We start from the raw sequence: 24,489 nt of genomic DNA, 5'->3' as shown, positions 1-24,489 counted from the left end.
TGTCTTACCCCGTATGAAGAATATAAATGTACATCTCATTACGTCATAAACTAAAGAGCACTATATTTTCCCTTATCAACTTTTCCACAGCAAAAAACAAAGATGATTCCAGTCTAGTTTAAAAGGGCAGTGTGATTTTTAGGTGGACACATGGAGTAAGTGAGCCATACCTTGATCAAGCTGGGAATAGCAAACCAAAAATCTCTATGTGGTACTATTTCACTTCCTTGAGCGCCTTTAACAAACTTCATGACAATAGTTCCAGCAAAAAAGTAAGCAATTACAAAGGCAAAGAATCTATAAATATTCACCCAGAGTTAGCAATCGATACGGCTGTACATACATGTAGCAGAGCTTACATTATAAGCAATATAGATCCGGCGCTCAAACCACTAGTACTTGTGACAAGGCAACAATACTTTGACGTCAGAGTAAAATCCTATAAAAATTTATAACAAATGAAAATCCTGACCGAGAGGAATCCATTGAGTGTCACACGTATTGAAGACTTCCTTCATCCCCAAACGCCTCCAGAATGCCATTCACATTTTGATTACAAATGCAGACAACTCGACTTCTTCTACTACGTTTTGTAATTGAAAAGAAGAAATGATCAAGTTGTCTCTATCTACCTTTTATTTCGACTGCCATCTCCCATCATATAGTCAATGTACAGTCTTCCGTACTCGTTTGTTCTACCAAAACGAGTCTCGGATGCTTTTCCGCAATTAATTCCAGCGTCATGATCAGAAGCATTAGCCACTTGGCATACCTAAAAACAAGCATTCGAATTGTACGTATAAAATCTTTCTAAACACACAGCAGCATCGGTGCAATAATCATTTGAAAAATCTGAACACGGGTTAAAATAGTACAGCACTCCGTCTCCGTCAAAAACCCAAGAAAATCTACATCAATCAGATAAAGACTAGCGCTGCAATGGTAATCATTTTTTTACACAGGAACGCTTCCGTTTTGAAGCGGATTCAAGTCGACGATGCCTTTGCTGGTTCTGCATTTACAGGGTCCCTCTTTGACGCACGTTTCGTTGTCTATCGACTCTGTCAGGGACTCTGTTAAGAAAGCGTGCGCTCGACACGAACAGAAACCCAGTAGAAGCGCGACGGCAACCATCGATTTCATGCTCGAGCTCGCGTGATCTCAGCCGAACGCACGTGCCATACAAAAATGTCGCGCGAGACAAAAACAGTTAATGCAAAAATCAAAATTCCAGAAGAAAGAGATGCTCTACTTTATGTTTTCGTAACTGCCGGCGGTATCGACTTTTCCACAGCGAAATGTAAACACAATTCCGGACTATTAGATACGTTTAAACGCTACGTATACGATGTGTTTAGATATTTATTTTACCTTTATCAGGCCAGGTAAGGCAAACCAGAAGTTTCCGTTCGGCATCACCTCTTTTCCTTGAGCGCCAGTACCGAATTTCATGTAAAGAATCCCAACAAACAAGTAAACGAAAAGGAGATTAAAGAATCTAAAGAACTAGTGAACACAACCGCGTCATTTGAACTCTCACTCGACCCTACACTATCAACATTATAGATCCCGGACTTATTCCTCCTCCACCTTCTTGCGGAACAGATACAAAGCAGCAATATTTCGACGTCAGAGTAAAATCCTAGACACCTACAGTTAGTCCACAGACATCAGTTAGCGAGAACAGTACTAACGTATTCAAGTGTTCCACCGTCGCCAAAAGCTTCAATTAGTGCCCTAGTGCTCGGATCACACACGCAAATAACGCGGCTGCTTCGACTATAGAACAACGAGCGAACCAGGCCAGGCCCGGCCTCGCGTACGTGAGCACGCCAGAAATTCTTTTATTACTTTAGTACCTTATATTTGACTGTGGGTCTCCGCCTTTGTAGTCGATGTAAATATTTTGATCTGCGTCCGATATTCCGAATGACGTGTCGGTCGCCTTTCCGCAGTTGAACCACGAGTCAGACGTATTTCCGGCTACCTGACACACCTATAGAACAAATTAGCTCGACTATTGCATTCTGAATGAACGGTCACAACGTACGGCGACGTCAGTGCAGTGATTATTCGAGAAATCGGCGCATGGACTATAATCATAGAGATACTTCCCATCAGAAATTTGCGAAAAGCTGATACAGAACTAATTATTATTATGTAGATTTTCTATCCAGTTTGTATACTCTACATTGGCTCAGAATCCGTGCCGTTTTGAAGCGGGCTCAAGTCCATGACTCCTTTACTGCTTCGGCATTTGCACGGTCCCTCTTTCTTGCACACTTCTCCGTAGCAGCCAGTGGCGAGAAGTAGCGATAGGAGAACGCCGACGCCACACCGCATGATGGTTCGACTCATCTCGTTTCGAAAGTCACAAGATCTCTGCGAAGAGGCGCACGTGAGAGGAGACAGGAAAAGGAGGCGTGGTGGTGCACTACACCTAATGCCATTTTACGAAAGATAAGAAGAAAAAAATGTGTAAGAAAATAAATGAGTTCGTTATGACGACCTTACAGTGTATCATATTTTGTATTGGTTGAACTGGTGCCGGTGCCGCCACCGTCGCCGCTACTGCCTCCTCCTCCTCCTCGAATTGTGTGCCAAATAAATAGCACACCATCCTAAAAAATTAAAGAATCTAATGAAGGAGAAATTATTGAGATCAGACTCTGTACCTTTACGAGACCCGGAAGTTGTGTCCAAAACAAGACATTTGGCACGATTTCTCTCCCTTCGGCGTGACGACCGAATCTCATCACAATCATCCCGACACAAAAATAGACAATAAAGCCAACAAAAAATCTAAAAATAGACACACAGCTATATAATCCATCCTAGATTCCATTAGTGTACATACATAAGAAGAAGAACGCTTCCTGGACTGAGTGCACTCGGCTGAGGAACCTGAGCACACGCGTAAATCGACTTCAGCTCGAAATCCTTACCAAAAAAACAATACACACACGTGGTCAATTATTAATCGATTAATTAATTATTACATATTCAAGTTCTATTGTTTCGCCAAAGGCAACGAGCGAGCCATCTTCGGTGGAGCACGTAAGCTCGATTCGACTCGTTCTACCATCTTCGCCTCCTATATAATAAAGGAAGAGTCGAGTTCCTTCCGTTGCAAAATAAGAGTTCTGCGATTGTCCGCATGTGAAACCCCATTCATTATAGAGGTCTCGTTGACACACCTATTCATAATTAATAATAATCAATAAGTATTTATCGTATTTATTTTTGTACCGTTGCACTAGAGCAATGTGTTTGTGAAAAATCCGAGCACAAATTGACGTCATAGTAGTACTGGCCGTCCCAAATGTCGGTGAATCTGTAGTAAAGGTCAGCTTTGGGTTAGGGGGTTGGCGTTTTTTTCTTTCCTCGGTCCTCCGACTCCTTTCAATGGCGTCAAATCGATTGTCCAGCCGTTTTCGTACTTGCATTTGCAAGTCGACGTTCGTTTACACGTTCCTTTAGGACCGTCGTCTTGCGCGGCGGCTCTTTGGAACGACGAGACGAGCAGCAGAAGCGCGGAGAAGGCGAAAGGCCACGACATGTCGCAGTATCGCACGCTAGAGTGGCTCACGTGAACGAAGGGGCCACGTGAGGACGTCAAAAGGTTCCGCACACACGCAACTTTACAATGCATCGTACTTTACGTCGGCGTTACCGCCACGACGTCCACAGATGAACAGAGCACCGTCCTATAAAAAGAAAACAAGTTCGCTACGGTAGATCAAATAAATTAATTGAAAATTTTACTTTTATGAGACCCGGTATGGCCGTCCAAAACGCCGACTGCGGTATGATTTCTTTTCCTTCGGCGTTCATTTTGAATTTCATGATCATGATGCCGACAACGAAATATGCAATCAACAGCGAGAAAACGCTACAACCGGACACATCGAAAATCGACGAACAAAATTTTGAACCCATTTGAGCTTACATTATAAGAAGAATGCTTCCCGGCGAAAGAGCGCTACTTCCACCTGGGCCACCGGGTGCGCTTCCCTGAAAGGGGCAAGCGTGTTTTGAATTCAACGTAAATTGCTAAGAAAAAGGATAGATACATGCGTGTACCAAAAATACGATTCAAATAAATTATTATTATTATTTATACGTATGAGAGCGAGCCTCCGTCGCCGGATGCAGTGAGCTCCCCTTCCTCGTCTTCGCTGCAACTTAGAAGAATCCGTGCAGTTCGACCCTCATCTCCGTTGATCATATTGTAGTAGATATCGTCGCGTTCAGTCGAGAAATACGCGTTCTCCAATTCCGCGACTCTGTACGTCCATACCCCATCCGTAGTCGACTGGCAAACCTGCGAGACCGAGTCAGTCCATCAAAATCGACACTGAGAACGAACCGTGACGTCAGAACAAGCGCCTATAGAAAACAGAGAGCACAAATTGACGTCGTACTTGTAGCCGCCAAAGGAGATCGGAAATCTAGATTTTTAACGGAAAAATTTACACGTTATTTAGCGTGGAATCTACGTTTGGCTACCTTGGCGACCCTTCGCTGTTCAACGGTCTCAAATCGATTGAGTAATCGTTGTTGAACTTGCACACGCACGCTTCGGTTACAGCGCACGTACCCTCCGGTTGAGCTTCGGCAGCGCGCGGAAAGAGCACGAAGCCGGCGAAAAGAAGGACTCCGAGCGACGACAACTGTGCCATTCTACGAAAACCTTCTCACGTGGTTTCACGTGATTTTGTATTTGCTGTACGAATAGCAATGAAACGAGAAGAAAAAAAAAACGATAAGTGAGCAGAAATGCCAGCACCAGAAATTCAGAAAAAACACGTACTACAGCTTGTCGTACTTTGCGTCGCCGCCGCCTCCGCCTCCGCCTCCGCCGACGACACCGTCGTCTCTGCCACGTATTTTATTGCAAATAAAGAGAACGCCATCCTGCACAATAATTCGTATTAAATCAATGGATTAGAGCTCTCTTCGCTCAAAGGAACCTTGATTAGTCCCGGTATTGCGGTCCAGAATACGACCTGCGGTACCACTTCCCTTCCTTCGGCGTGCATTCCCACTTTCAACACCAATGTTCCAACAATAAAATACGTAATCAGCAAGGCAAAAACCCTAATTAATCCACGTCATTAATTATTAATAAGAAAATGACTGACGTACGCGATAAGAAGAATGCTCCCGGGCGAAAGACTCGCTCCGCCGCTTCCGCCGCCGTCCGGATCGGGATCGGGATCGGGATCGGGATCGGGATTCGGATCCGGATCCGGAGGACCCTCTCCCGGGTCGAGAGGACAAGCGTATCGCGAAGAGAGCGTAAATTCCTTATAAACCAACACACATTATTATTTTAATTATTAGCTATATATATAAATAGCTTTTACGTATTCCAACGTTCCGGCGTCGCCGTAGGCGGACATCGTCCCGTCGTCGTTTTGATCGCAAGTGAGTTTAATTTTTGACGAGCGACCCTCGTCTCCGCCGCTGAAGCTATAAAACACCGTACCATCGGTGTCCGTGGAGAACGCGGCGCCGGACACGACGCCGCACGAGTACGTCCAAGCTCCGTCCGCCGAACCTTGACAAACCTGGCGGGATGAAAAACGGTTATGTGATTAGGGATCACGTGCTGTGCGCCAAAAGGAGAAAAAGAGAACGAACCGCGACGTCGGTGCATGACGTCAGGCTAAAACTCGAGCACAAATTGATGTCGTAATCGTAATCGCCGTCGGAAATGCTTTCGAATCTGTAAGTAAAACACCGTGGGAAGAGCTCTCGCTTGTTTTCTTCTTATTATACCGTACCTTGGACTTCCGTAGCTGTCGAGTGGTGTCAGATCGATGGTGTAGTCATTATCGAATTTGCATTTGCACGTTTCCGTAAAGGAACAGGATCCCTGGGGCTGCGCTTCGACGAGGCGCGCCGTCGCGAGAAGGAAGGCGACGAAGACGATACGCCTTGTCATCTGAGTACACTTCTCTCTCACTCACGTGAGTCACGTGAGTTTGGGAATGTTGTGACAACGATGACGTGTTTTGAAAAATGTGAACGAATGAAGAAAGTAAAAATAGAAATGTGCGTTTCTACAGCTTGTCGTACTTTGCGTCGCCTCCGCCTCCGCCGACGACACCGTCGTCTCTGCCACGTATTTTATTGCAAATAAAGAGAACGCCATCCTGCACAATAATTCGTATTAAATCAATGGATTAGAGCTCTCTTCGCTCAAGGGAACCTTTATTAATCCCGGTATTGCGGTCCAGAATACGACCTGCGGTACTATCTCCCTTCCTTCGGCGTGCAGTCCCACTTTCAACACCAACGTTCCAACAATAAAATACGTAACCAGCAAGGCAAAAACCCTTATAAACAAAGAGATATTTCACGTCATTTTATTATAGGAAATCGACTGACGTACACAATAAGAAGAATGCTTCCGGGCGAAAGACTTGCTCCACCACTTCCGCCACCATCCGGATCGGGATCCGGATCAGGATCCGGAGGACCCTCTCCCGGGTCGAGAGGACAAGCGTATCGCGAATAGAGCGTAAAATCCTTATAGAAAAACCACGTATTATTATTATTTTAATTAATTATAAGAACTGAAATAAATAGTTTTTACGTATTCCAACTCGACTGGGCCGTCACCGTAGGCGAACATCGTCCCCTCGTCGTTTTGGTCGCAACTGAGTTGAATTTTTGACTTGCGACCATCCTCTCCACCGTCGAAGGTGTAGTACACTGTGTCGCCTTCTGTCGAGAACGAAGCCCCGGATAATACTCCGCATGAGTACGTCCAAGCCCCGTCCGCCGAACTTTGACAAACCTGGCGGGAGGTGAGAACGATCATGTGATTAGATCACGTGCTGTGCGCCAAAACGGCTTCGCACGAAAACGATTGAAGGATTAAAAAGAGAACAAACCGTAACGCCGGTGCATGACGTCATGCTGAAACTCGAGCACAAATTGACGTCATAAAAGTACTCTCCGTCGGAAACGCTTTCGAATCTGCAACATAACGGTGAGAAAAAGGCCCGGAGGAGAAAGATTCCTTTATTTATTTTTTTTCCTATTACCTTGGACTTCCAACGCTGTCCAGTGGCGTCAGATCGATGGTGTAGCCGTTATCGTATCTGCATTTGCACGTCTCTGTAAAGATGCACGATCCCTGGGCTTGCGCTTCGGCGAGGCGCGGAAACGCCGCCGTCGCGAGAAGGCAGAGGACGAAGACGAAACGCCTTGTCATCGGACTCTTCTGAGTACACGTCTCACGTGAGTCACGTGAGTTTGGGAATGGTACCTTGACAACGATGACGTACGTGTTTTGCAAACGCAAAAAAATGCGAATGTGCTTTTTTTGAATTCAAAAAGTTGATGCTGTAGAAAACGGTCCAGAATCAAGAAACCGACGCCTTCTTCCAATCGCCGTGAATTTTTGCACAAAGTCGGGACTAAACGTAGTTTAAAAAAATAGAAATACACGAATACATATTTTCATGACCTAACCCTCACTTTGAGTTTTTTCGCCGAGACTCTCTCTTTGCTCAAAGGAACCTTGACTAGTCCCGGTATCGCGGTCCAGGCCGTCCGGATTGGGATCGGGATGGGGATCCGGAGGACCTTCTCGCGGCTTGAGAGGACAAGCGTATCGCGAATAGAGCGTAAAATCCTTACAGAAAACCACGCATGATTTTAATTATAAGGAATAAATAGATTTTACGTATTCCAACTCGACTGTGCCGTCACCGTAGGCGAACATCGTCCCCTCGTCGTTTTGGTCGCAACTGAGTTGAATTTTGGACCTGCGATTGTCCTCTCCACCGTTGAAGCTGTAGTACACTGTGTCGCCTTGTGTGGAGAACGAGGCCCCGGATAATACTCCGCACGAGTATGTCCAAGCCTCGTCCCATGAACTTTGACAAACCTGGCGGAAATGGAAACGGTTGTGCAATTAGATCACGTGCTGTGCGCCAAAATTGGCTTTGCACAAAAACAATCAAAGGAGAATTTAATTAGGAACGAACCGCGACGTTGGTGCATGACGCCACGCTAAAACTCGAGCACAAATTGACGTCGTAAAAGTACTCTCCGTCAGAAATGCTTTTAAATCTGCAAAAACAAGGATCGACGGCACCGTAAGAAAAAGGCCCGGACGAGAAAGATGGGGCTCTCGTTTTCCTTTCTCTTTCTATTACCTTGGACTTCCGACGCTGTCGAGTGGCGTCAGATCGATGGTATAGCCGTTATCGTATGTGCATTTGCACGTGTCCGTAAACGTGCAGGATCCTCGGGGTTGCGCTTCGGCGAGGCGCGGAAACGCCGCTGTCGCCAGAAGGCAGACGACGACGATGACGACGCAACGCCTTGTCATCACAGCAGACTCTTTCTGAGTACACTTCTCACGTGAGTCACGTGAGTTTGAAGGGATACCGTGACAACGATGACGTGTTTCGAAAAAATGCAAACGTAAAAATGCAAATGCGCGTTCTTCGGATTCAAAAAAAGTTGATGATGTGTAGAAAACGGTTGAGGATTGGAGGAGGGAACGGAATTACCTTGAAGGCTTTATATAGGCTCGTACGATTGTTTTCCGTTTCCGTTTCCGCGTATTTTGTGCCACAGAAAAACCACGCCCTCCTAAAAAGTAAAGATTCAGATGGGTGCGTCGTGAAAAATGATTAACTCGATTTTTACTTTTACTAGTGAAGGAATAGATAACCACAAGCCAGAATTCGGAATGATTTCTTTCCCTTCGGCTTTCTTCCCAAATTTCATCACAAGAATGCCGACAACGAAGTAAGTGACGACCAAGGAAAAAAATCTAAAAAACATCTCCCTGAAAAAAAGGAGAGACCCCTCCAAAATTTCATCTCACATTATAAGAAGATACGATCCGCCACTCAAACCCGAACTGAAATGAACAGGACACGCATATTTCGAAGTCAATTTGAAATTCTACAACACAAAACAAAAAATATCGAATTAATTGAATTATTTAATTGATCACTTCCGGCCGCTCACATAGGATAAAGTTCCCGCATCTCCGAACGCCTGCATCGTTCCCTCTTCGCTTTCGTCGCAGACGAGGGTGATCCGGCTCTTACGGGACTGGTCGCCGTCGTTTAGATCGTAATAAAGCGTCTCCGTTTCGTTATCTATCGATAACGTGAAGTCGGAGCCGTCGATTCGTCCGCAAACCCATCCATCCGAATAATCGAGTTTCGTTTGGCATACCTGGAGAGAGATCGCGTTTTTATGACGAGAAAATTCAGACGAACGAACCGACGCTCCATTTTCGCAGAATTTCGCGTGGAATTCCGAGCAGAGGTCGACGGCGTAGTAAAACGAGCCGTCGGAGACGTTGAATCTGGGATAGAATTAGGAATTGATGGGTTTTGGGGAGGGTTTGTTCGTGGAGACCTCGGTTTTCCTGCGCCGTTTAGCGGCGTCAGGTCGATCATCGTGTTATTCCCGTATCGACATTTGCACGTTCCCATCGTTTTGCACTGTGACTGGTCGGCTGGAGGCTGCGCGCGAGCGCTGAGGCTTGCCATCGCCAGAAGGAAAAGGAAGCCACGTCCTAAACGTCGTAGAAAGGACGGGAAACGCGTCATCGCGAAGTCGCACACAACAAAAGGAAGCGTGCGGTAGAGAGGTGACGTCACGCTCAAAGATCACGCGGGAATTCTATTCTATAATGACGTCACGCTTAGAATCAATGAAAATATTCTTCAATTTATTTTTATTTTACTTTATAAAAGCTACTGTAGGGAGACTTCTCTGTCACAAGGTAGTGGCTTTTAAAAAAGCCGGGGTAGTTATCGTACAACACGAAAGCGTCCGTTTTTTTATTCAAAAAAACATTCTAGCTGTCGCCATCTCCTCCCTTGTGAGGCGTCTTCTTCGGCAGAAGAACGGCGTGAATGTTCGGCAAGACGCCGCCCGACGAGATCGTGACGCCGGAGAGAAGCTTATTCAATTCTTCGTCGTTTCGCACGGCGAGTTGGAGATGACGCGGAATGATGCGCTGTTTCTTGTTGTCGCGCGCCGCGTTGCCGGCCAATTCGAGGACTTCGGCGACGAGATATTCGAGAACGGCGGCCATGTAGACGGGCGCGCCGGCGCCGACGCGTTCGGCGTAGTTGCCGCGTCTCAGGAGACGATGAACGCGACCGACTGGGAATTGGAGGCCGGCGCGCGACGACCTCGTCTTCGACTTAGCACGAGCTTTTCCACCCTTTCCACGTCCGGACATGATTGCTTCGGCGATAGATTTCGGCGATCTGATGCAGAATTGAAGTGTTTCTCCATTTGCGAAAGCTTTATATATCCTGGCTCGTCGGATCGAAGGGTAGCCAATCAGAGTCGCGCGTTTGCGTCACGGGAGGCTGCATGATTCCGTTCACGTTCGCTGGTACGTTCGATCCGATCTGCTGCCCCGGATTAGGATCGGATCGAACGCGACTGTTCCGTTCACGTTCGCAAGAGTAGCGCACGTACCATTTCGATCCACATACGGGCCGGTACAGAGAGAAGTATATATACCCGAGTCGACCAAACGAACAGGAACTCTGCTTCACTGAATTCAGTCGCAATCGTATTGAAGAAATGGCTCCCCCAAAAGGCGTAGCAAGCAAGAAAGGCGAAAAGAAAGCCGGCGGCAAAGCGAACAAGGCCGCAACGACTGACAAGAAGCGTCGTCGCCATCGCAAGGAAACCTTCTCTATCTACATCTACAAAGTCCTCAAGCAGGTCCATCCCGACACGGGAATCAGCTCGAAAGCGATGAGCATCATGAACTCGTTCGTCAACGACATTTTCGAGCGAATTGCCGTCGAAGCGAGCCGCTTGGCGCACTACAACAAGAAATCGACGATCACGAGCCGAGAAATTCAGACGGCCGTTCGTCTGCTCTTGCCCGGCGAGTTGGCCAAGCACGCCGTGTCGGAAGGAACGAAAGCTGTGACGAAATACACGAGCAGCAAGTAGACAGTTGGAAAGAACTCTACTAGTTTACTTTATACCCCCGGCTTTTTTAAAAGCCATTACCTTGAACAAAGAATAGACCCTCTGTTTCTTTCGTTTTTTTTGGAACGACAAATAAAGAATTCTTGCCTGTTGAATAATCGTTGTAGCGCGCCCTTGCTAGAGGGTCTCGCGGTTCTTTCTGAACGTTCCTTTACACTTTAGGCCACAGGATGCGCACCAATTTGCCAAAGACACGACTTCAGTACGTTATCAACACTGCTGTACCCGCTGTATAGTTCCGCCCTGGGCGGCTGTAGCTGACAAAGGTCGAGCATGCGTCCGTAGTTACTCATTTACATATTGTTTGCGTTATTTTTCTCTTGAGTTGACGGCGATCGACACGAGCAAATCGCTACCTTGTGAAATATCCCATACGGTATAACGTCTTCTAAGGCTTTTCATACTCTACAGTGGAAGCATCACGGTGTACCAATAAACTTTGCCGTCACCTGATCTCCCCGCGTACCGGCTTCTGGAATCTGGCCCCTATCGACCGCGTACAGTCATTCCGATTCGATAACGCTCCCTGTTAGCAACTTGAACCGGAAAGATTTGGGGCCTCGATTGTTTTTTTTGCAAGCAATTTATTACAGGAACCATAGTACACTGGCAGGAACCATAGTGCTGATCATTAGAATTACTTGGAACCATTTCTGACATAAAACTACCTCATAATTATACTTGCAGTTCTCGTGATCAAGTTTTCCGCACTCTAATGGATGAGTAAGACTGATTGTAAAGTTCCAAAGACATCTGTGACTTAACTTTTAAATTCAGGGGCAAACCGAGGTAAAGATGGCTCATTGCAGCAGTACATGGAAATTGCCTACTCAAATTAATTTGTGTCTTGTTTCACGTTGGAACACACGAATAGACCGTAAGACGAATTCTATATAGAGATTGTCTACTCAAATTAATTTGTGTCTTGTTTCACGTTGGAACACACGAATAGACGGTAAGACGAATTCTATATAGAGACTGCCTACTCAAATTAATTTGTGTCTTGTTTCACGTTGGAACACACGAATAGCTTGTAAGACGAATTCTATATAGAGATTGCCTACTCAAATTAATTTGTGTCTTGTTTCACGTTGGAACACACGAATAGCGAGTAAGACGAATTCTATATAGAGATTGCCTACTCAAATTAATTTGTGTCTTTTTTCACGTTGGAACACACGAATAGGAGGTAAGACGAATTCTATATAGAGACTGCCTACTCAAATTAATTTGTGTCTGTTTCACGTTGGAACACACGAATAGCGAGTAAGACAAATTCTATATTGAGATCGCCTACTCAAATTCATTTGTGTCTTGTTTCACATTGGAACACACGAATAGCACGTAAGACCAATTCTATATAGAGATTGCCTGCTCAAATTAATTTGTGTCTTGTTTCACGTTGGAACACACGAATAGACAGTAAGACGAATTCTATATAGAGATTGCCTACTCAAATTAATTTGTGTCTTGTTTCACGTTGGAACACACGAATAGCGCGTAAGACGAATTCTATATAGCGATTGCCTACTCAAATTAATTTGTGTCTTGTTTCACGTTGGAACACACAAATAGGATGTAAGAAGAATTCTATATAGAGATTGCCTACTCAAATTAATTTGTGTCTTGTTTCACGTTGGAACACACAAATAGGAGGTAAGACGAATTCTATATAGAGATTGCCTACTCAAATTAATTTGTGCCTTGTTTCACGTTGGAACACACGAATAGCGAGTAAGACGAATTCTATATAGAGATTGTCTACTCAAATTAATTTGTGTCTTGTTTCACGTTGGAACACACGAATAGGATGTAAGACAAATTCTATATAGACATTGCCTACTCAAATTAATTTGTTTCTTGTTTCACGTTGGAACACACGAATAGCTAGTAAGACGAATTCTATATAGAGATTGCCTACTCAAATTAATTTGTGTCTTGTTTCACGTTGGAACACACGAATAGCTTGTAAGAAGAATTCTATATAGAGATTGCCTACTAAAATTAATTTGTGCCTTGTTTCACGTTGGAACACACGAATAGGAGGTAAGACGAATTCTATATAGAGATTACCTACTCAAATTAATTTGTGTCTTGTTTCACGTTGGAACACGCGAATAGGATGTAAGACGAATTCTATATAGAGATTGCCTACTCAAATTAATTTGTGTCTTGTTTCACGTTGGAACACACGAATAGCGCGTAAGACGAATTCTATATAGAGATTACCTACTCAAATTAATTTGTGTCTTGTTTCACGTTGGAACACACGAATAGGGAGTAAGACGATTTCTATATAGAGATTGCCTACTCAAATTAATTTGTGTCTTGTTTCACGTTGGAACACACGAATAGGGAGTAAGACGATTTCTATATAGAGATTGCCTACTCAAATTAATTTGTGTCTTGTTTCACGTTGGAACACACGAATAGACGGTAAGACGAATTCTATATAGAGATTACCTACTCAAATTAATTTGTGTCTTGTTTCACGTTGGAACACGCGAATAGCTTGTAAGACGAATTCTATATAGAGATTGCCTACTCAAATTAATTTGTGTCTTGTTTCACGTTGGAACACACGAATAGCAAGTAAGACGAATTCTATATAGAGATTGCCTACTCAAATTAATTTGTGTCTTGTTTCACGTTGGAACACACGAATAGACGGTAAGACGAATTCTATATAGAGATTGCCTACTCAAATTAATTTGTGTCTTGTTTCACGTTGGAACACACGAATAGCAAGTAAAACGAATTCTATATATAGAGATTGTCTACTGAAATTAATTTATTTCTTGTTTCACGTTGGAACACACGAATAGCACGTAAGAGGAATTCTATATAGAGAGATTGCTTGCTCAAATTAATTTGTGTTTGTGTCTTGTTTCACTTTGGAACACACAAATAGCGAGTAAGACGAATTCTATATATAGAGATTGCCTACTCAAATTAATTTTTGTCTTGTTCATACATAGGAACACGAATAAGCAAGACTGAATGCAGATGAACATTTGCGACTCAAATTAATTAATTAATGTTATTCTTGATTTTAGGGAGCCAAGAGCTTCTCGCCTGAAGAAGGGCATGGTGAAAGTGGCTCGAGTTCGTCTTAATGTGATTGGGCAGGACGGAGTTGGAAAGACATGTCTTGTCCGACTTCTTTTCGGTCAGAAGTTTGAAGAACAGCCTAGCACATGTGGTCTTGAGCATAGCAAGGCGGTCACCATGATGAAATCCCATGGCGGTATCGAAACCGGGAAGTGGCAGCTATTAGATGGCAAAGAGCACAAAGAAAAGCTAAACAAGTCTTTTAAAAATGCTCATACCGATGAAGCAGGCATAAAAAGGTAAAGTAATAGTGTATTTCATTAATTATTGAAGTTGTTTCCTTATGGTGTTTGTTAGAGAGAGAGAGCCACGAGTTCCTCACCGTCAATTTTTTCGAGATCGCCCGTCATCTGGAGGGGCATCTTTTCACAAAGGTTTAGCGCGCGCATTATAACAAACGCTTTTTTCAGCCCTGCCTTTTCAGACTCTAGCCATGAAGGAGCGAAGCTGACCGAAGAGCAGCTTGACGAAATAGAAGCTATTATAAACGATGACGTTCGATTCGGCGGTGAGAACAAGGTGACCCTAATGACGATATGCGATCTCGGAGGGCAAGAACCCTTTCTGGCGTCTCATGTGGCTCTGATGCCTCCTGGGGCTCTCTCCGTCTATATGCTTGTTTTCAATGGTGCAAAGCTTCTCACCGACGAAGCAAAATCGACTTACCGAAAACTGGAAGGCGGCAGCATGAATGCAATTATACAGAAGCTTTGCCGAATGGAAACAAACGGCGATTTCCTCAAGCATTGGGCTTCTTCCGTGCACATTGCTCATCCTGCAGCAGAGCAGCAGGGTGGCGCATATCTTGGAGAGACGGAAGGAGTAGAATTTCCGGCGATATTTCGCGTTGCAACTCACCGCTGGGAAGCCGAAGAAGCCGCAGCTCGATGCGCAAAGGGTGAAACGTCCGCTGTTGATTTCATTAAAGAAAACAATAAATATCTCAAAGAGTTATTTCAGAAGCAAGCGTGCCAATGTCATTTCGTTCAACCTTCATCGGGACTCGGGTTTTTCCTCGTTGAAAACAAGACGTCCGGTACACGTAAGGAAGATTCCACTGCCAATGAAATTAGAAGTCGAGTCGATACAATGACGGATGAGTACTGGGCGAAACAGGCTGAACAGCCAGCGCGTTGGCTGAAATTTGAAGGCGTAATGGGAGAACTTGTGAACATAACAGGACGCTCTGTATCGACGCTTGAGGAAGTAAAACAAATTGCAGAAATATGTTACATTTCTGATGAGGAATTGAAAGATGCTCTGTTGCATCTAACTCACGTTGGTGCTGTTTACTATTTCCCAGACGTTCCTCAGCTTGACCAAATCGTCTTTCACGATTCCAATTGGCTGTTCAAGCTCTTGGCTTCATTTGTTGGTTCAGCACATTCAAAATCAGATCTTCCAGTCAGTGTTGACAACGACTGGGATGTAGCCGTTGATTCTGGCTTTCTTTCTCTTAAATTGGTAAATTGTTTGCTGAGCCAAGCCAAAGTGAAAAAGTGTGACTACGCATCAGCAAAGAACATCCTTTGTCATTTTGACGTTCTCGTAGAAAAGGAAAAAGGATCAGAAGGCAAAGGCTACTACGCTCCTTGCTTTCTGCAGGACGATTTCACGCAGGAAACGAAGTACAGCCAAGCGTTTATTCAAAAAGCGTCATTTTCATTTCCACTTGTAATCTATGCTAAGGACGTCCTGTTCTTTCCCGAAGCGCTTTTCTTCCGCTTGGCTACTCGTCTTATTCGCGATTATCGCCTATCGTCCGCTGACGTGCCGCTGAAAAGAAATAGACTTATTTTCCCATTGTCGCCGGGCGTGAACGCAGAATTTCTCTACCAAGGCTCCAGAAATTGCGTCAGTCTCACACTTTTCCTTGATGTTGAACAGGAGCAACTGACGGAAGACCAGATGGCCAGTCTTCCTTCGCATTGCGACCAATTGCGCGAGTGGCTTATCAAGAACGTGAATGACGCAAAACAACGAGGCATGGCTGGATTGCAGGCGGAATTCTATTGTCAAGTGAAGAAAATCGAAGACGGTTCTTCTTCGTTGAAAAGCTTCGCTCCAATGGAAAAAGAGAAAGAACGCTTCTCAATCAAAACAAAGATGTGGACCCTGCGGACTGACGGAACCCGTGTGAGGCAGCTAAATAAGGATGAGCTCGATTGCATGAAGCTGTGGTTTGGAGCAGCTCCAAGGTCAGGTTTATAGTGTGTTAATTTTGAGATGCTAACATTTTGTTTCGTTCCAAGGATGAGATATTCCACAGAAGGTTCTCGGACAGACGGTAAGCGCGTCTCTGTTCCGTTCCTAGATCTACATGCTCCCATTATAGGCTCATCTAGTCTTGATGATGTGGTCTCTGCAGAGGAACGAAGAGCTGTAGCTAAAGAAATTAGAGCCAATTGGAGGCATATTGGAGAGGCTCTTGGGCCGGATCCAAAGTTTAGAGCCAGTGACTTGGACGGCTTTGAAGAAAAAGGAAACAATCGAGATCGAGCCCAGGCAATGCTCGACGCCTGGGCAGAAAGGCATCACAAAAGAGCCACAAGAAAAATGCTCATACTTGCTCTGAAAGAGGAAGGCTATGGCGCCTTTATATTAAAGGTTTTCAAATGTGATCCCGACAGTGTTACAGCGCAGCCTTCTCCTCCGTCGCAGGACTCTGAGAGCACAAGTAAGGCTATGTTGTTTCTGTTTCTATAAGTGTGTGGTTTCACGCAATGTTTTTAGGTTGGTGTACAGTCATGTAGCTGCGTAAACTCAGTCGCGTTGGTATTTGTAACGTTGTTACTTGTATGTCTTACTTTGTCTCATTTAGTGTCTTTATGCATCACTGTAGAATCGGTCATGACAACTGTGAAATGCAGAACTGCTCACCTGCCTTCTGGTCACGTCATTCCCTGCTGAAGCTTTCGGGCCGCAAAGAAAAAGATCGTCATTCGTGTTATTTCAGCCTAAGAAGACAATATAGAGAGGAATGCTAGACAACAGCAGGTACGATAGCTATTCGTATTAACGTCTATTACTACGTGTGTAGCAGCTCCCATTCTGCAAATATTTCAAAGTTCGTGCCTTGTCCCTGCATTGAAGGCCCCCTTTGCTTTTCCTTTTTCTTCCGGACCGTTTTTGTAGCAACAGTCGAACGAGTCTTCTTTTCCCTATACGGATTAGTATATGTTTCCTCTTTTGGAATGAGACCCAGCTCTTGCCCCATCTACAGAGACTAAATTAGAATCATTTTAGTCTAGATCTGGCAATATTGTACCAAATGCAAAAGTTTCAGATCATGTTTTTCAAACACGTCCGCATTCTCACATATTGCATAGGCCCAGCTCATTAACCCATTCCAATCTTCATTCCTGTCATAAATCTATATGTACAACACTAAATCCTAAATAAATTTAAATCTGAGTTCTCAATGCACTGAACCTATGACTCATGAACGAGATCTTCCATAAAAAGTGTACTTTCGAATAATTTTGACAAACCTTAAAATAATAGAGAATTTACATGATATAAATATATATATCTTTCTCTGCTAGCACTTTCTCTCTGTTTTTCGTCTTGAGGAAGTTCTTTTCCTGCTTCCCACCCGTCTCCAGTAGTCCTGTGGCGTCGAAACCCGGTCGACCATCCAGCAGACCGAAGCCAAGGAAAAGCCTTTTCGTCAGTTCGTCCAGCCGTTTTTCCCGCGCCAGCAGCGGCGCCGTTCTGAATTCTTCGGAGGAGGTAGCCTATTGATAAAAGTGAATAAGGTAAGTTGACGACAAAACGCGACTATTCCGTTCACGTTCGCAAGAGTAGCGCGTAGATCCACATACGGGCTTATACCCGAGTCGGTCGATCGATCGACGAGTTGAAGAAATGGCTCCCCCGAAAGGCGTAGCAAGCAAGAAAGGCGAAAAGAAAGCCGGCGGCAAAGCGAACAAGGCCGCAACGACGGACAAGAAGCGTCGTCGCCATCGCAAGGAAACCTTCTCGATCTAGAAAGAAGTCCTCAAGCAAGTCCATCCCGACACGGGAATCAGCTCGAAAGCGATGAGCATCATGAACTCGTTCGTCAACGACATTTTCGAGCGAATTGCCGTCGAAGCGAGCCGCTTGCCTCAGATATTCCCCCGAGAGAAAAGCCGAAGATTCGAACGAAAACGACGTCGTGCGAGACGTGAGCCCGAAATATTGCCACCACACCTCCCAAAGTCAATGCACTTTTAGAGCGAACACGGAAGTCGTCGTTTGAGCTCGACGGAGACAGATCCGTTCGAGTTGAGTCGATCAGAAAGCCGAATGAGCCCAACGATCAAAGGAGACTCAAGCAGTCGTCTTTGGCAAAAACCATACACGTACACGTGAAGTTTTTCTGAGTTCAACTCTGCGTAGTGTGGCACTGTGTAGGTGAGATCTGCTAATGAGGATATGAGGGACCAGGACGGAAAGGATGTGGGCGTGTTTGCGCCTCTTCCACAACGCAAAGGAAGATGGACGAGACGAATTACGCCTATTTGGGCGCGAAATCTCAAGACCGAGAAAAAAGGAAATGGAGCAAAGAGTGAAGAACGTGACTCAAGAGAACGAAGATCCAGAATTACTAACGATCACCTCCAGAAGACGCACAAAGGTTAATTAATTGTTATAACGTTTGTCAAGTTGAAGTGAAAGAGTGGGACTGTGGATCGGTTGCGGAGAACTGGCACGTACAAGACAACAATGTAAGACGAAGGTAGATAGAGACATCTCCATGTACACTTCGTCTTAGATTTTCGTGTCCTACGTGGATCTAAATATTATGTACAGACCCTAAAGTACTAAAAGAGATCTAAAAATGTTTTAGCTCAATCCGTGCCTGCGTGCATTAATTATAATAGAGCCTACACGGCATTTTTTTTCTTTTTCTAGAGAATGGCTGAGGAAGCAGATGCAAACACTGTAAAGCCGTCGTAGTGGACTCGTTTTTTTAAAATACGGTACATTTTTTCTTCTAATCTTTTGTCATCACTCATAGTGTGTCGTACTCGCTAATACTTTCTCCTCTCTCACGTGCGCGTCTCTGCAGAGATCTTGTGACTTTCGAAACGAGAGGAGTCAAGCCATCATGCGGCATGGCGTCGAGGCGTCGCTCGACGTGCTCATATCGCTACTTCTCGCCACTGGTTGCTACGGAGAATCGTGCAAGAAAGAGGGACCGTGCAAATGCCGAAGCAGCCTGAGTAAAGGAGTCCTAGATTTGAGCCCACTTCAAAGCGATTCCGGGCCAAGGTTACAGCACAAATAGAAGAATCTACATAATTCTGAATTCTGTATCAGCTTTTCGGGCATTTCTGATGGGACGTATCTCTATGATTATAGTCCGTGCGCCGATTTCTCGAATAATCACTGCACTGACGCCGCCGTACGTTGTAATTGCTAATTCAGAATATGTGATAGTGGATTTCTTCTATAGGTGTGTCAAATAGCCGGAAATACGTCCGACTCGTGGTTCAACTGCGGAAAGGCGAGCGACACGTCATTCGGAATATCGGACGCGGATCAAATTATTTACATCGACTACAAAGGCGGAGACCCACGGTCAAAACTAAAGTACGAATAATAGAATTTCTGACGTACGTGCTCGCGCGAGGGCTCGTTGTTCTATAGTCGATACAGTCGCGTTTTTTGCGTGTGTAATAAGACCGCTAGAGGAATAATCGAAGCCTTTGGCGACGGTGGAACACTTGAATACGTTAGTACACTGTACTCGCTATAGCTGATTGTCTGTGGACTAACTGTAGGTGTCTAGGATTTTACTCTGACATCAAAATATTGCTGTTTTGTTCAAGAACAAGAAGGTGGGAGGATAAGTGCGGGATCTATGATGTTGATAATGTAGGGTCAAGTGAGAATTCGATTGGCGCGGTTGTGTTCACAAATTCTTTAGATTCTTTATTGCTCTTTTTGTTTACTTGTTTGTTGGGATTCTTTACATGAAATTTGGCGCGGGTGCCCGTGGAAGAGAGGTGATACCGAACGGAAACTTCTGGTTTGCCTTACCTGGCCTGATAAAGGTACAATAAATATCTAAACACATTGTACACATAAATTTAAACGTGTCTAATAGTCTGGAATTGTGTTTACGTTTTGCTGTGGAAAATTCGATACTGCCGCCGGTTACAAAAACATAAAATTATTAACGGAAGTTGATGACGGTAAGCCTCAACTTTCTGTTGATTTTAATAGGGCAGTTCTACATTCGGCGCTATAGTGTCCGCTATAGTGCCACATTTTGATGTATCTGAAGAAGAACGACAAGAACGACGTACTGGAATCACAAAAATAGGAGCTGACTGGAGGAACGTTGAAGAGGTTGTCGGAACCAATGAATTGGTTGGCACTTCAAAGGTTTCTGAACTGGTCTCGGACTTGGAAATAAAAGTCAGTGCAATCGGCCCTATAGTGCCACACTTTGGTGATAACTTTGTATCTGAAGAAGATCGAAGTGCTGGAATCACAAAAATAGGAGTTCCCTGGAGGAACGTGGAAGAAGTTGTTGAAACCAATGAATTGGTTGGCACTTCAAAGGTTTCTGAACCTAAACTGGTCTCGGAGTCAGTGAAAATCAATCGTCTTCGCTTTCCTGTTCTTGGCCTGATCTGTTCTTTTGTCATAAAAGAGAGGCGTTCATGCACAGTAGGCAGCGAAGGAGGTCAGGTGCACTTGAAAAGCACTGGAGTAACATTAACTCTTCCAGAGGATGCCGTAAGTGAGGAAACAAACGTTTTGGTGTCGTCTTATCTGCCGGAAGATTACACAGAAACTCCAGCAATAACTTGTGTAACGGCAGTTCTTCCTCATGGATTGACGCTTAGAAAGAAAGCAACAATAAAGTTGCGGCATCATCTTTGCCTGGAAAAACCGTTTAGAGTTAGAATTCTTTATCACAGCGGCCTTCCAACGTGTGATGAAGGATATCAGTTGCTTGCTGATCTGAACCAAGGGACACCGTCTTTTGTTGACGGTGAAACGGAAGTCAGAGTGGACAGAAATTGTATTCGCATTCTCTGTCGTGGCTTCTCCGAGTACTGCACTATACAGGAAGGTCATTTTTATATTTCTGTTAGACTATATGCTCCTCTTGCTTTCACTGAGGGAGAATCAGAAGGAAACGTTGTTGCGTCTCTATCGTGTCAGTGCGAGGAGGTTACGAAAAAAATGGACAAAGATCAGAGAGAATTGACTGACGAGCCCAAAATATGCAAATACATTCATTCTGATTACATCAGCGTCGACTCAACGGAGAAAGTAGAGTTGTCTGTTGATCCGCTGCAGGGCGGCTCAGCCTTTTATTCCGTTAGCGGCAGCTCAAGTTACACTATCTCTGCAATAGCGTTGAAATCATTGATTGGTGAAGATCACATGAAGTGCATAACAAGGCCGTTTTTTCTTGAGCGGACAAAGGAGTCCTCAAAAAATATCTCAATTAACGTTTCCTATAAGACGTTTGACAAAACTGGCTCTATCGTACGCTCATTCTCGTTCTACACAGTAATGTGGCGATCGATGCCAAGACCAGGGAATTTGGCGCTTCTTTCCAATGGACGTTCCGATACTCCCAACGGAGCACGACTACAAGATTACGTCTCAGATACAGAAGTAAATGCTGTGGTGAGTCAATCAGCTGGAGACTGGTTGGACGAAGTGGCATCTCCAGATGAACTACATGACGTGGCTAAAAGCATTGGACGCCACTGGAGGCATGTTGGAGGGGCTCTTGGGCCCGACCCAAAGTTTGAACCCACTGAATTAGATAGCTTTGAAGCCAAGAGCAGCGATCGAAATAGAGCCCAGGAAATGCTTAATACCTGGGCACAAAAGCATCACAAAAACGCTACGAGAAGAATGCTCATACTTGCTCTGAAAAAAGAAAACCAAAACGTCTTGATATCAAACGTTTTCAAATGTGATCCCGACAGTGTTACAGCGTAGCCTTCCTCTCCATTGCACTAATTTAGGAGCACAAGTAAGGCTGTGTTTTTTTAGTTTAATTAATTAAGTTGTGCAGTTTCATACATTGTTTTAGGGTGTATAGTCTCGTGTAGCTGCGTGAAGGGTGATCGTGTTAGTATTTGTATCGTTGTTAGTAGTGATGCCTGACCGATGTCTGACTTTCTTTAAGCATGCAGCATCACTGTAGAATCTGTCATGGCGATCAAACGCGACTGTTCCGTTCACGTTCGCAAGAGTAGCGCACGTACGTTTTCGATCCACACTCATACAGATACGATCGACGAGTTGAAGAAATGGCTCCCCCGAAAGGCGTAGCAAGCAAGAAAGGCGAAAAGAAAGCCGGCGACAAAGCGAACAAGGCCGCGACGGACAAGAAGCGTCGATCGTCGCCATCGCAAGGAAACCTTCTCGATCTACATCTACAAAGTCCTCAAGCAAGTCCATCCCGACACGGGAATCAGCTCGAAAGCGATGAGCATCATGAACTCGTTCGTCAACGACATTTTCGAGCGAATTGCCGTCGAAGCGATCGAGCCGCTTGGCGCACGATATATGATCGACTCCCGGAGAATCTCTATAACAGAAAAGCCGAACGTAAACGACGACGTGCGAGACGTCAGCTCGAAATATTGCCTCCTAGGTAATTGGAAGGGTCAAAGCTAGTGCACGTACAAGAAAATGTAAGACGAGTCTAGATATAGAGACCCTCTATCTAGAATTCGTCTTACTAGATTTTATGTGGCGAAATTAGAAGGTTCAAAGCGTCGAGAAAACGTAAGGCGAATGTAGATAGAGACATCTCTTTCTACAATTCGTCTTACTACTAGTAGGTATTGAAATTGGAAGGGTCAAGGAGTCAAGAAAACGTAAGGCGAAGGGTAGATGGAGATATCTCGATAGAGACATCTCTATCTACGATTCGCCTTATCAGATTTTTGTGCGGTGGAATTGGAAGCGTCAAAGCGCACACGCAAGAAAATGTAAGACGAGTGTAGATGAGAGACTCCTCTATCTAGAATTCGTCTTACTAGATTCTATGTGGTGAAATTGGAGGAATCAAAGTGCACGTACAAGAAAATGTAAGACGAATGTACAGTAGATAGAGACACCGCTATCTAGAATTCATCTTACCAGAGTTTTTATGAGGTGACATTGGAAGTGTTGAAAGGGTCAAAGCGTACAAGACAATGTAAGTTTGCAGATCTGCATATCCTTACGCCCGGCTCTTCAGCGTCTTTTCATTTCTGCGGACGTGAACTACTGTATATGCACTGACCATTACAGTGCATTAGTCAGCTTGACGCGCCTGCGTCCATTATTGATTAATAGACTGTTAGAGCGTACAGTAACATCATGCACTTTTTTTCGTTTTTTAGAGAATGGCTGAAGAAGCAGGTGCAGCGAGAAACGTAAACGCATGTTATGTGTCTAGAAAGTTTGGCTCCTGACTTGTGTTTTCAATCAGTCGCATTCTTCCGGGTTGACTCAGATTCCTCCCGGAGTCTATAAGCATGATGTGGAGAAAATCCGACGAATCCAACGAAAACGACGTACGACGTGCGAGACGTGAGCTCGAAATATTGCCTCTACAGTCGCTCATTTTAATTTGGAAGGTGTGGACTCCAAGTAAAAGGCTTTTGGAGCGAACGTGGAAGTCGTGACAGAGACAGATCCGTTGGACTTGAGTTAATTAATTAATCAGAAAGCCGAATGATGATCGAAGGAACGCCTCACAATTAAGGGGCGTCGATCGTCATGCAGCCGTTATGCTGTTGCCTTTGGCAAAAGCCATACACGTATACGCGAAGTTTTTCTGAGTTAAAATCTGCGTAATCTTGCACTGTGTAGGCGAGATCTGCTAATGAGGATTGTAAGCGACGAGGACGGAAAAGAAGTGGATGTGTACGTTAGCCACGCACGACCAATGATTCCTCGTCTTAATTAATTAAGAAGAAGCCTCCGCCAACGTCCCTCCAGTAGTCCTGTGGCGCCGAAACACGGTCGACCATCCTATATATAGGCCATGCACCTCCTCCGGCGAAGTCAGAACGCGGCGCCGCTGCTGGTGCGGGAATTAAGAACGGTGCAGCGCACGCGATGAAAGCTGCGGTGACGTACGTACAATGCTCAATGGCTGGACGAACTGGTGATCAACGAGGTAGGCCTGTATCCTGCGTCGTAATAACTGTTTGAAAGCTTGAAGTAGCTTCACTGCTGCTAGTTTGTACCTGTTTAACTTTTTTTACGTGCTGGCATCAGAGATAATATGCATGTGCGAGGGGCAGTGCCTCTCAGCCACTTTTTTTACTTTTAATTAATATTGACTGTAGGAACGCTTCGTATGGTTTGCTTCTGGGATTTTGGGTGTCCTGAGCATCACAGAAC

The 24,489-nt window shown here is 44.7% G+C and overlaps 9 protein-coding genes and 4 long non-coding RNA genes across 19 annotated transcripts; 6 read left to right on the top strand and 7 right to left on the bottom strand.

Moving 5' to 3' along the window:
* Window positions 1–3: 3 nt before the first annotated feature.
* Window positions 4–1,143, bottom strand: LOC136199545 (cation-dependent mannose-6-phosphate receptor-like). Its single transcript, XM_065989766.1, has 7 exons — window positions 959–1,143; window positions 821–908; window positions 633–772; window positions 499–583; window positions 360–439; window positions 171–297; window positions 4–113 (listed from the first exon to the last, which is right to left on the bottom strand). The coding sequence occupies exons 1-7, from the start codon at window positions 1,141–1,143 to the stop codon at window positions 51–53; spliced, it is 768 nt and encodes a 255-aa protein (XP_065845838.1). The 3' UTR covers window positions 4–50.
* LOC136199542 (uncharacterized) lies at window positions 1,138–3,559 on the bottom strand. Its single transcript, XM_065989761.1, has 13 exons — window positions 3,386–3,559; window positions 3,250–3,336; window positions 3,000–3,197; window positions 2,858–2,940; window positions 2,676–2,802; window positions 2,515–2,621; window positions 2,192–2,440; window positions 2,051–2,135; window positions 1,860–1,996; window positions 1,695–1,779; window positions 1,551–1,642; window positions 1,372–1,498; window positions 1,138–1,317 (listed from the first exon to the last, which is right to left on the bottom strand). Exons 1-13 carry the CDS (start codon window positions 3,557–3,559, stop codon window positions 1,249–1,251), a joined length of 1,620 nt encoding a protein of 539 aa, XP_065845833.1. The 3' UTR covers window positions 1,138–1,248.
* An 8-nt stretch (window positions 3,560–3,567) lies between these two features.
* On the bottom strand, window positions 3,568–4,688 carry LOC136199547 (uncharacterized). Its single transcript, XM_065989769.1, has 6 exons — window positions 4,510–4,688; window positions 4,370–4,451; window positions 4,124–4,324; window positions 3,950–4,053; window positions 3,766–3,892; window positions 3,568–3,707 (listed from the first exon to the last, which is right to left on the bottom strand). Exons 1-6 carry the CDS (start codon window positions 4,680–4,682, stop codon window positions 3,642–3,644), a joined length of 753 nt encoding a protein of 250 aa, XP_065845841.1. The 5' UTR covers window positions 4,683–4,688; the 3' UTR covers window positions 3,568–3,641.
* Window positions 4,689–4,702: 14 nt separating this feature from the next.
* On the bottom strand, window positions 4,703–8,358 carry LOC136199543 (uncharacterized). Of its 3 annotated transcripts, XM_065989764.1 has the most exons (11): window positions 8,178–8,319; window positions 8,007–8,091; window positions 7,703–7,906; window positions 7,495–7,651; window positions 7,283–7,433; window positions 7,059–7,237; window positions 6,906–6,990; window positions 6,605–6,808; window positions 6,401–6,537; window positions 6,218–6,344; window positions 5,998–6,161 (listed from the first exon to the last, which is right to left on the bottom strand). In XM_065989764.1, exons 6-11 carry the CDS (start codon window positions 7,226–7,228, stop codon window positions 6,069–6,071), a joined length of 816 nt encoding a protein of 271 aa, XP_065845836.1. In that variant the 5' UTR covers window positions 7,229–7,237; window positions 7,283–7,433; window positions 7,495–7,651; window positions 7,703–7,906; window positions 8,007–8,091; window positions 8,178–8,319; the 3' UTR covers window positions 5,998–6,068. The 3 variants fall into 3 exon arrangements, with proteins under 3 accessions (XP_065845834.1, XP_065845835.1, XP_065845836.1); XM_065989762.1 differs by lacking the exons at window positions 5,998–6,161; window positions 6,218–6,344; window positions 6,401–6,537; ... (5 more) ...; window positions 7,703–7,906; window positions 8,007–8,091 and adding exons at window positions 4,703–4,917; window positions 4,974–5,100; window positions 5,149–5,309; window positions 5,370–5,573; window positions 5,647–5,731 and having other exon boundaries at window positions 8,178–8,358; XM_065989763.1 differs by lacking the exons at window positions 6,218–6,344; window positions 6,401–6,537; window positions 6,605–6,808; ... (5 more) ...; window positions 8,007–8,091; window positions 8,178–8,319 and adding exons at window positions 4,703–4,917; window positions 4,974–5,100; window positions 5,149–5,309; window positions 5,370–5,573; window positions 5,647–5,731 and having other exon boundaries at window positions 5,790–6,003.
* Window positions 8,359–8,395: 37 nt separating this feature from the next.
* Window positions 8,396–9,628, bottom strand: LOC136199544 (cation-dependent mannose-6-phosphate receptor-like). Its single transcript, XM_065989765.1, has 6 exons — window positions 9,403–9,628; window positions 9,265–9,349; window positions 9,004–9,216; window positions 8,858–8,937; window positions 8,677–8,803; window positions 8,396–8,619 (listed from the first exon to the last, which is right to left on the bottom strand). The coding sequence occupies exons 1-6, from the start codon at window positions 9,594–9,596 to the stop codon at window positions 8,548–8,550; spliced, it is 771 nt and encodes a 256-aa protein (XP_065845837.1). The 5' UTR covers window positions 9,597–9,628; the 3' UTR covers window positions 8,396–8,547.
* A 79-nt stretch (window positions 9,629–9,707) lies between these two features.
* On the bottom strand, window positions 9,708–10,291 carry LOC136199548 (histone H2A). Its single transcript, XM_065989770.1, has one exon. It carries the CDS (start codon window positions 10,235–10,237, stop codon window positions 9,848–9,850), a length of 390 nt encoding a protein of 129 aa, XP_065845842.1. The 5' UTR covers window positions 10,238–10,291; the 3' UTR covers window positions 9,708–9,847.
* Window positions 10,292–10,590: 299 nt separating this feature from the next.
* On the top strand, window positions 10,591–10,971 carry LOC136197827 (histone H2B-like). Its single transcript, XM_065987665.1, has one exon. The coding sequence runs from the start codon at window positions 10,591–10,593 to the stop codon at window positions 10,969–10,971; it is 381 nt and encodes a 126-aa protein (XP_065843737.1).
* Window positions 10,972–11,181: 210 nt separating this feature from the next.
* On the top strand, window positions 11,182–13,449 carry LOC136199549 (uncharacterized). The gene is made up of 4 exons (XR_010673088.1): window positions 11,182–11,386; window positions 11,698–11,733; window positions 11,788–11,965; window positions 13,288–13,449. It is a non-coding gene; the product is annotated as an uncharacterized lncRNA (long non-coding RNA).
* LOC136199550 (uncharacterized) lies at window positions 11,972–13,052 on the top strand. Its single transcript, XR_010673089.1, has 5 exons — window positions 11,972–12,199; window positions 12,274–12,354; window positions 12,430–12,510; window positions 12,586–12,666; window positions 12,742–13,052. It is a non-coding gene; the product is annotated as an uncharacterized lncRNA (long non-coding RNA).
* Window positions 13,450–13,521: 72 nt separating the features above from the next.
* LOC136199649 (uncharacterized) lies at window positions 13,522–17,005 on the top strand. Its single transcript, XM_065989898.1, has 8 exons — window positions 13,522–13,758; window positions 13,836–13,924; window positions 13,989–14,360; window positions 14,419–14,495; window positions 14,546–16,319; window positions 16,374–16,408; window positions 16,457–16,798; window positions 16,855–17,005. The coding sequence occupies exons 3-8, from the start codon at window positions 14,098–14,100 to the stop codon at window positions 16,872–16,874; spliced, it is 2,511 nt and encodes an 836-aa protein (XP_065845970.1). The 5' UTR covers window positions 13,522–13,758; window positions 13,836–13,924; window positions 13,989–14,097; the 3' UTR covers window positions 16,875–17,005.
* LOC136199653 (uncharacterized) lies at window positions 17,000–17,856 on the bottom strand. Its single transcript, XR_010673126.1, has 4 exons — window positions 17,670–17,856; window positions 17,554–17,612; window positions 17,390–17,494; window positions 17,000–17,338 (listed from the first exon to the last, which is right to left on the bottom strand). It is a non-coding gene; the product is annotated as an uncharacterized lncRNA (long non-coding RNA).
* Window positions 17,857–18,892: 1,036 nt separating this feature from the next.
* LOC136189442 (uncharacterized) lies at window positions 18,893–22,332 on the top strand. 3 transcript variants are annotated; one of them, XM_065977414.1, is made up of 10 exons: window positions 18,893–19,125; window positions 19,178–19,380; window positions 19,429–19,513; window positions 19,565–19,701; window positions 19,759–19,843; window positions 19,901–19,986; window positions 20,039–20,165; window positions 20,219–20,306; window positions 20,363–22,117; window positions 22,178–22,332. In XM_065977414.1, the coding sequence occupies exons 2-9, from the start codon at window positions 19,217–19,219 to the stop codon at window positions 22,081–22,083; spliced, it is 2,493 nt and encodes an 830-aa protein (XP_065833486.1). In that variant the 5' UTR covers window positions 18,893–19,125; window positions 19,178–19,216; the 3' UTR covers window positions 22,084–22,117; window positions 22,178–22,332. The 3 variants fall into 3 exon arrangements, with proteins under 3 accessions (XP_065833486.1, XP_065833476.1, XP_065833468.1); XM_065977404.1 differs by having other exon boundaries at window positions 18,893–19,088; window positions 20,363–22,332; XM_065977396.1 differs by having other exon boundaries at window positions 20,363–22,332.
* Window positions 22,333–22,577: 245 nt separating this feature from the next.
* Window positions 22,578–24,352, top strand: LOC136199652 (uncharacterized). Of its 3 annotated transcripts, XR_010673124.1 has the most exons (11): window positions 22,578–22,698; window positions 22,745–22,784; window positions 22,836–22,878; window positions 22,935–22,970; window positions 23,036–23,084; window positions 23,136–23,183; window positions 23,239–23,293; window positions 23,481–23,513; window positions 23,570–23,670; window positions 23,718–23,900; window positions 23,953–24,352. It is a non-coding gene; the product is annotated as an uncharacterized lncRNA (long non-coding RNA). The 3 variants fall into 3 exon arrangements; XR_010673123.1 differs by having other exon boundaries at window positions 22,935–23,084; XR_010673125.1 differs by having other exon boundaries at window positions 22,932–23,084.
* The last annotated feature ends 137 nt before the right edge of the window (window positions 24,353–24,489 follow it).

Source organism: Oscarella lobularis, chromosome 1, assembly GCF_947507565.1.
Source record: "Oscarella lobularis chromosome 1, ooOscLobu1.1, whole genome shotgun sequence".
Taxonomy (NCBI): Eukaryota; Metazoa; Porifera; class Homoscleromorpha; order Homosclerophorida; family Oscarellidae; genus Oscarella; species Oscarella lobularis.
The sequence above is the reverse complement of the archived record's forward strand: the minus strand, read 5'-3'. Positions and strand labels throughout refer to the sequence as shown.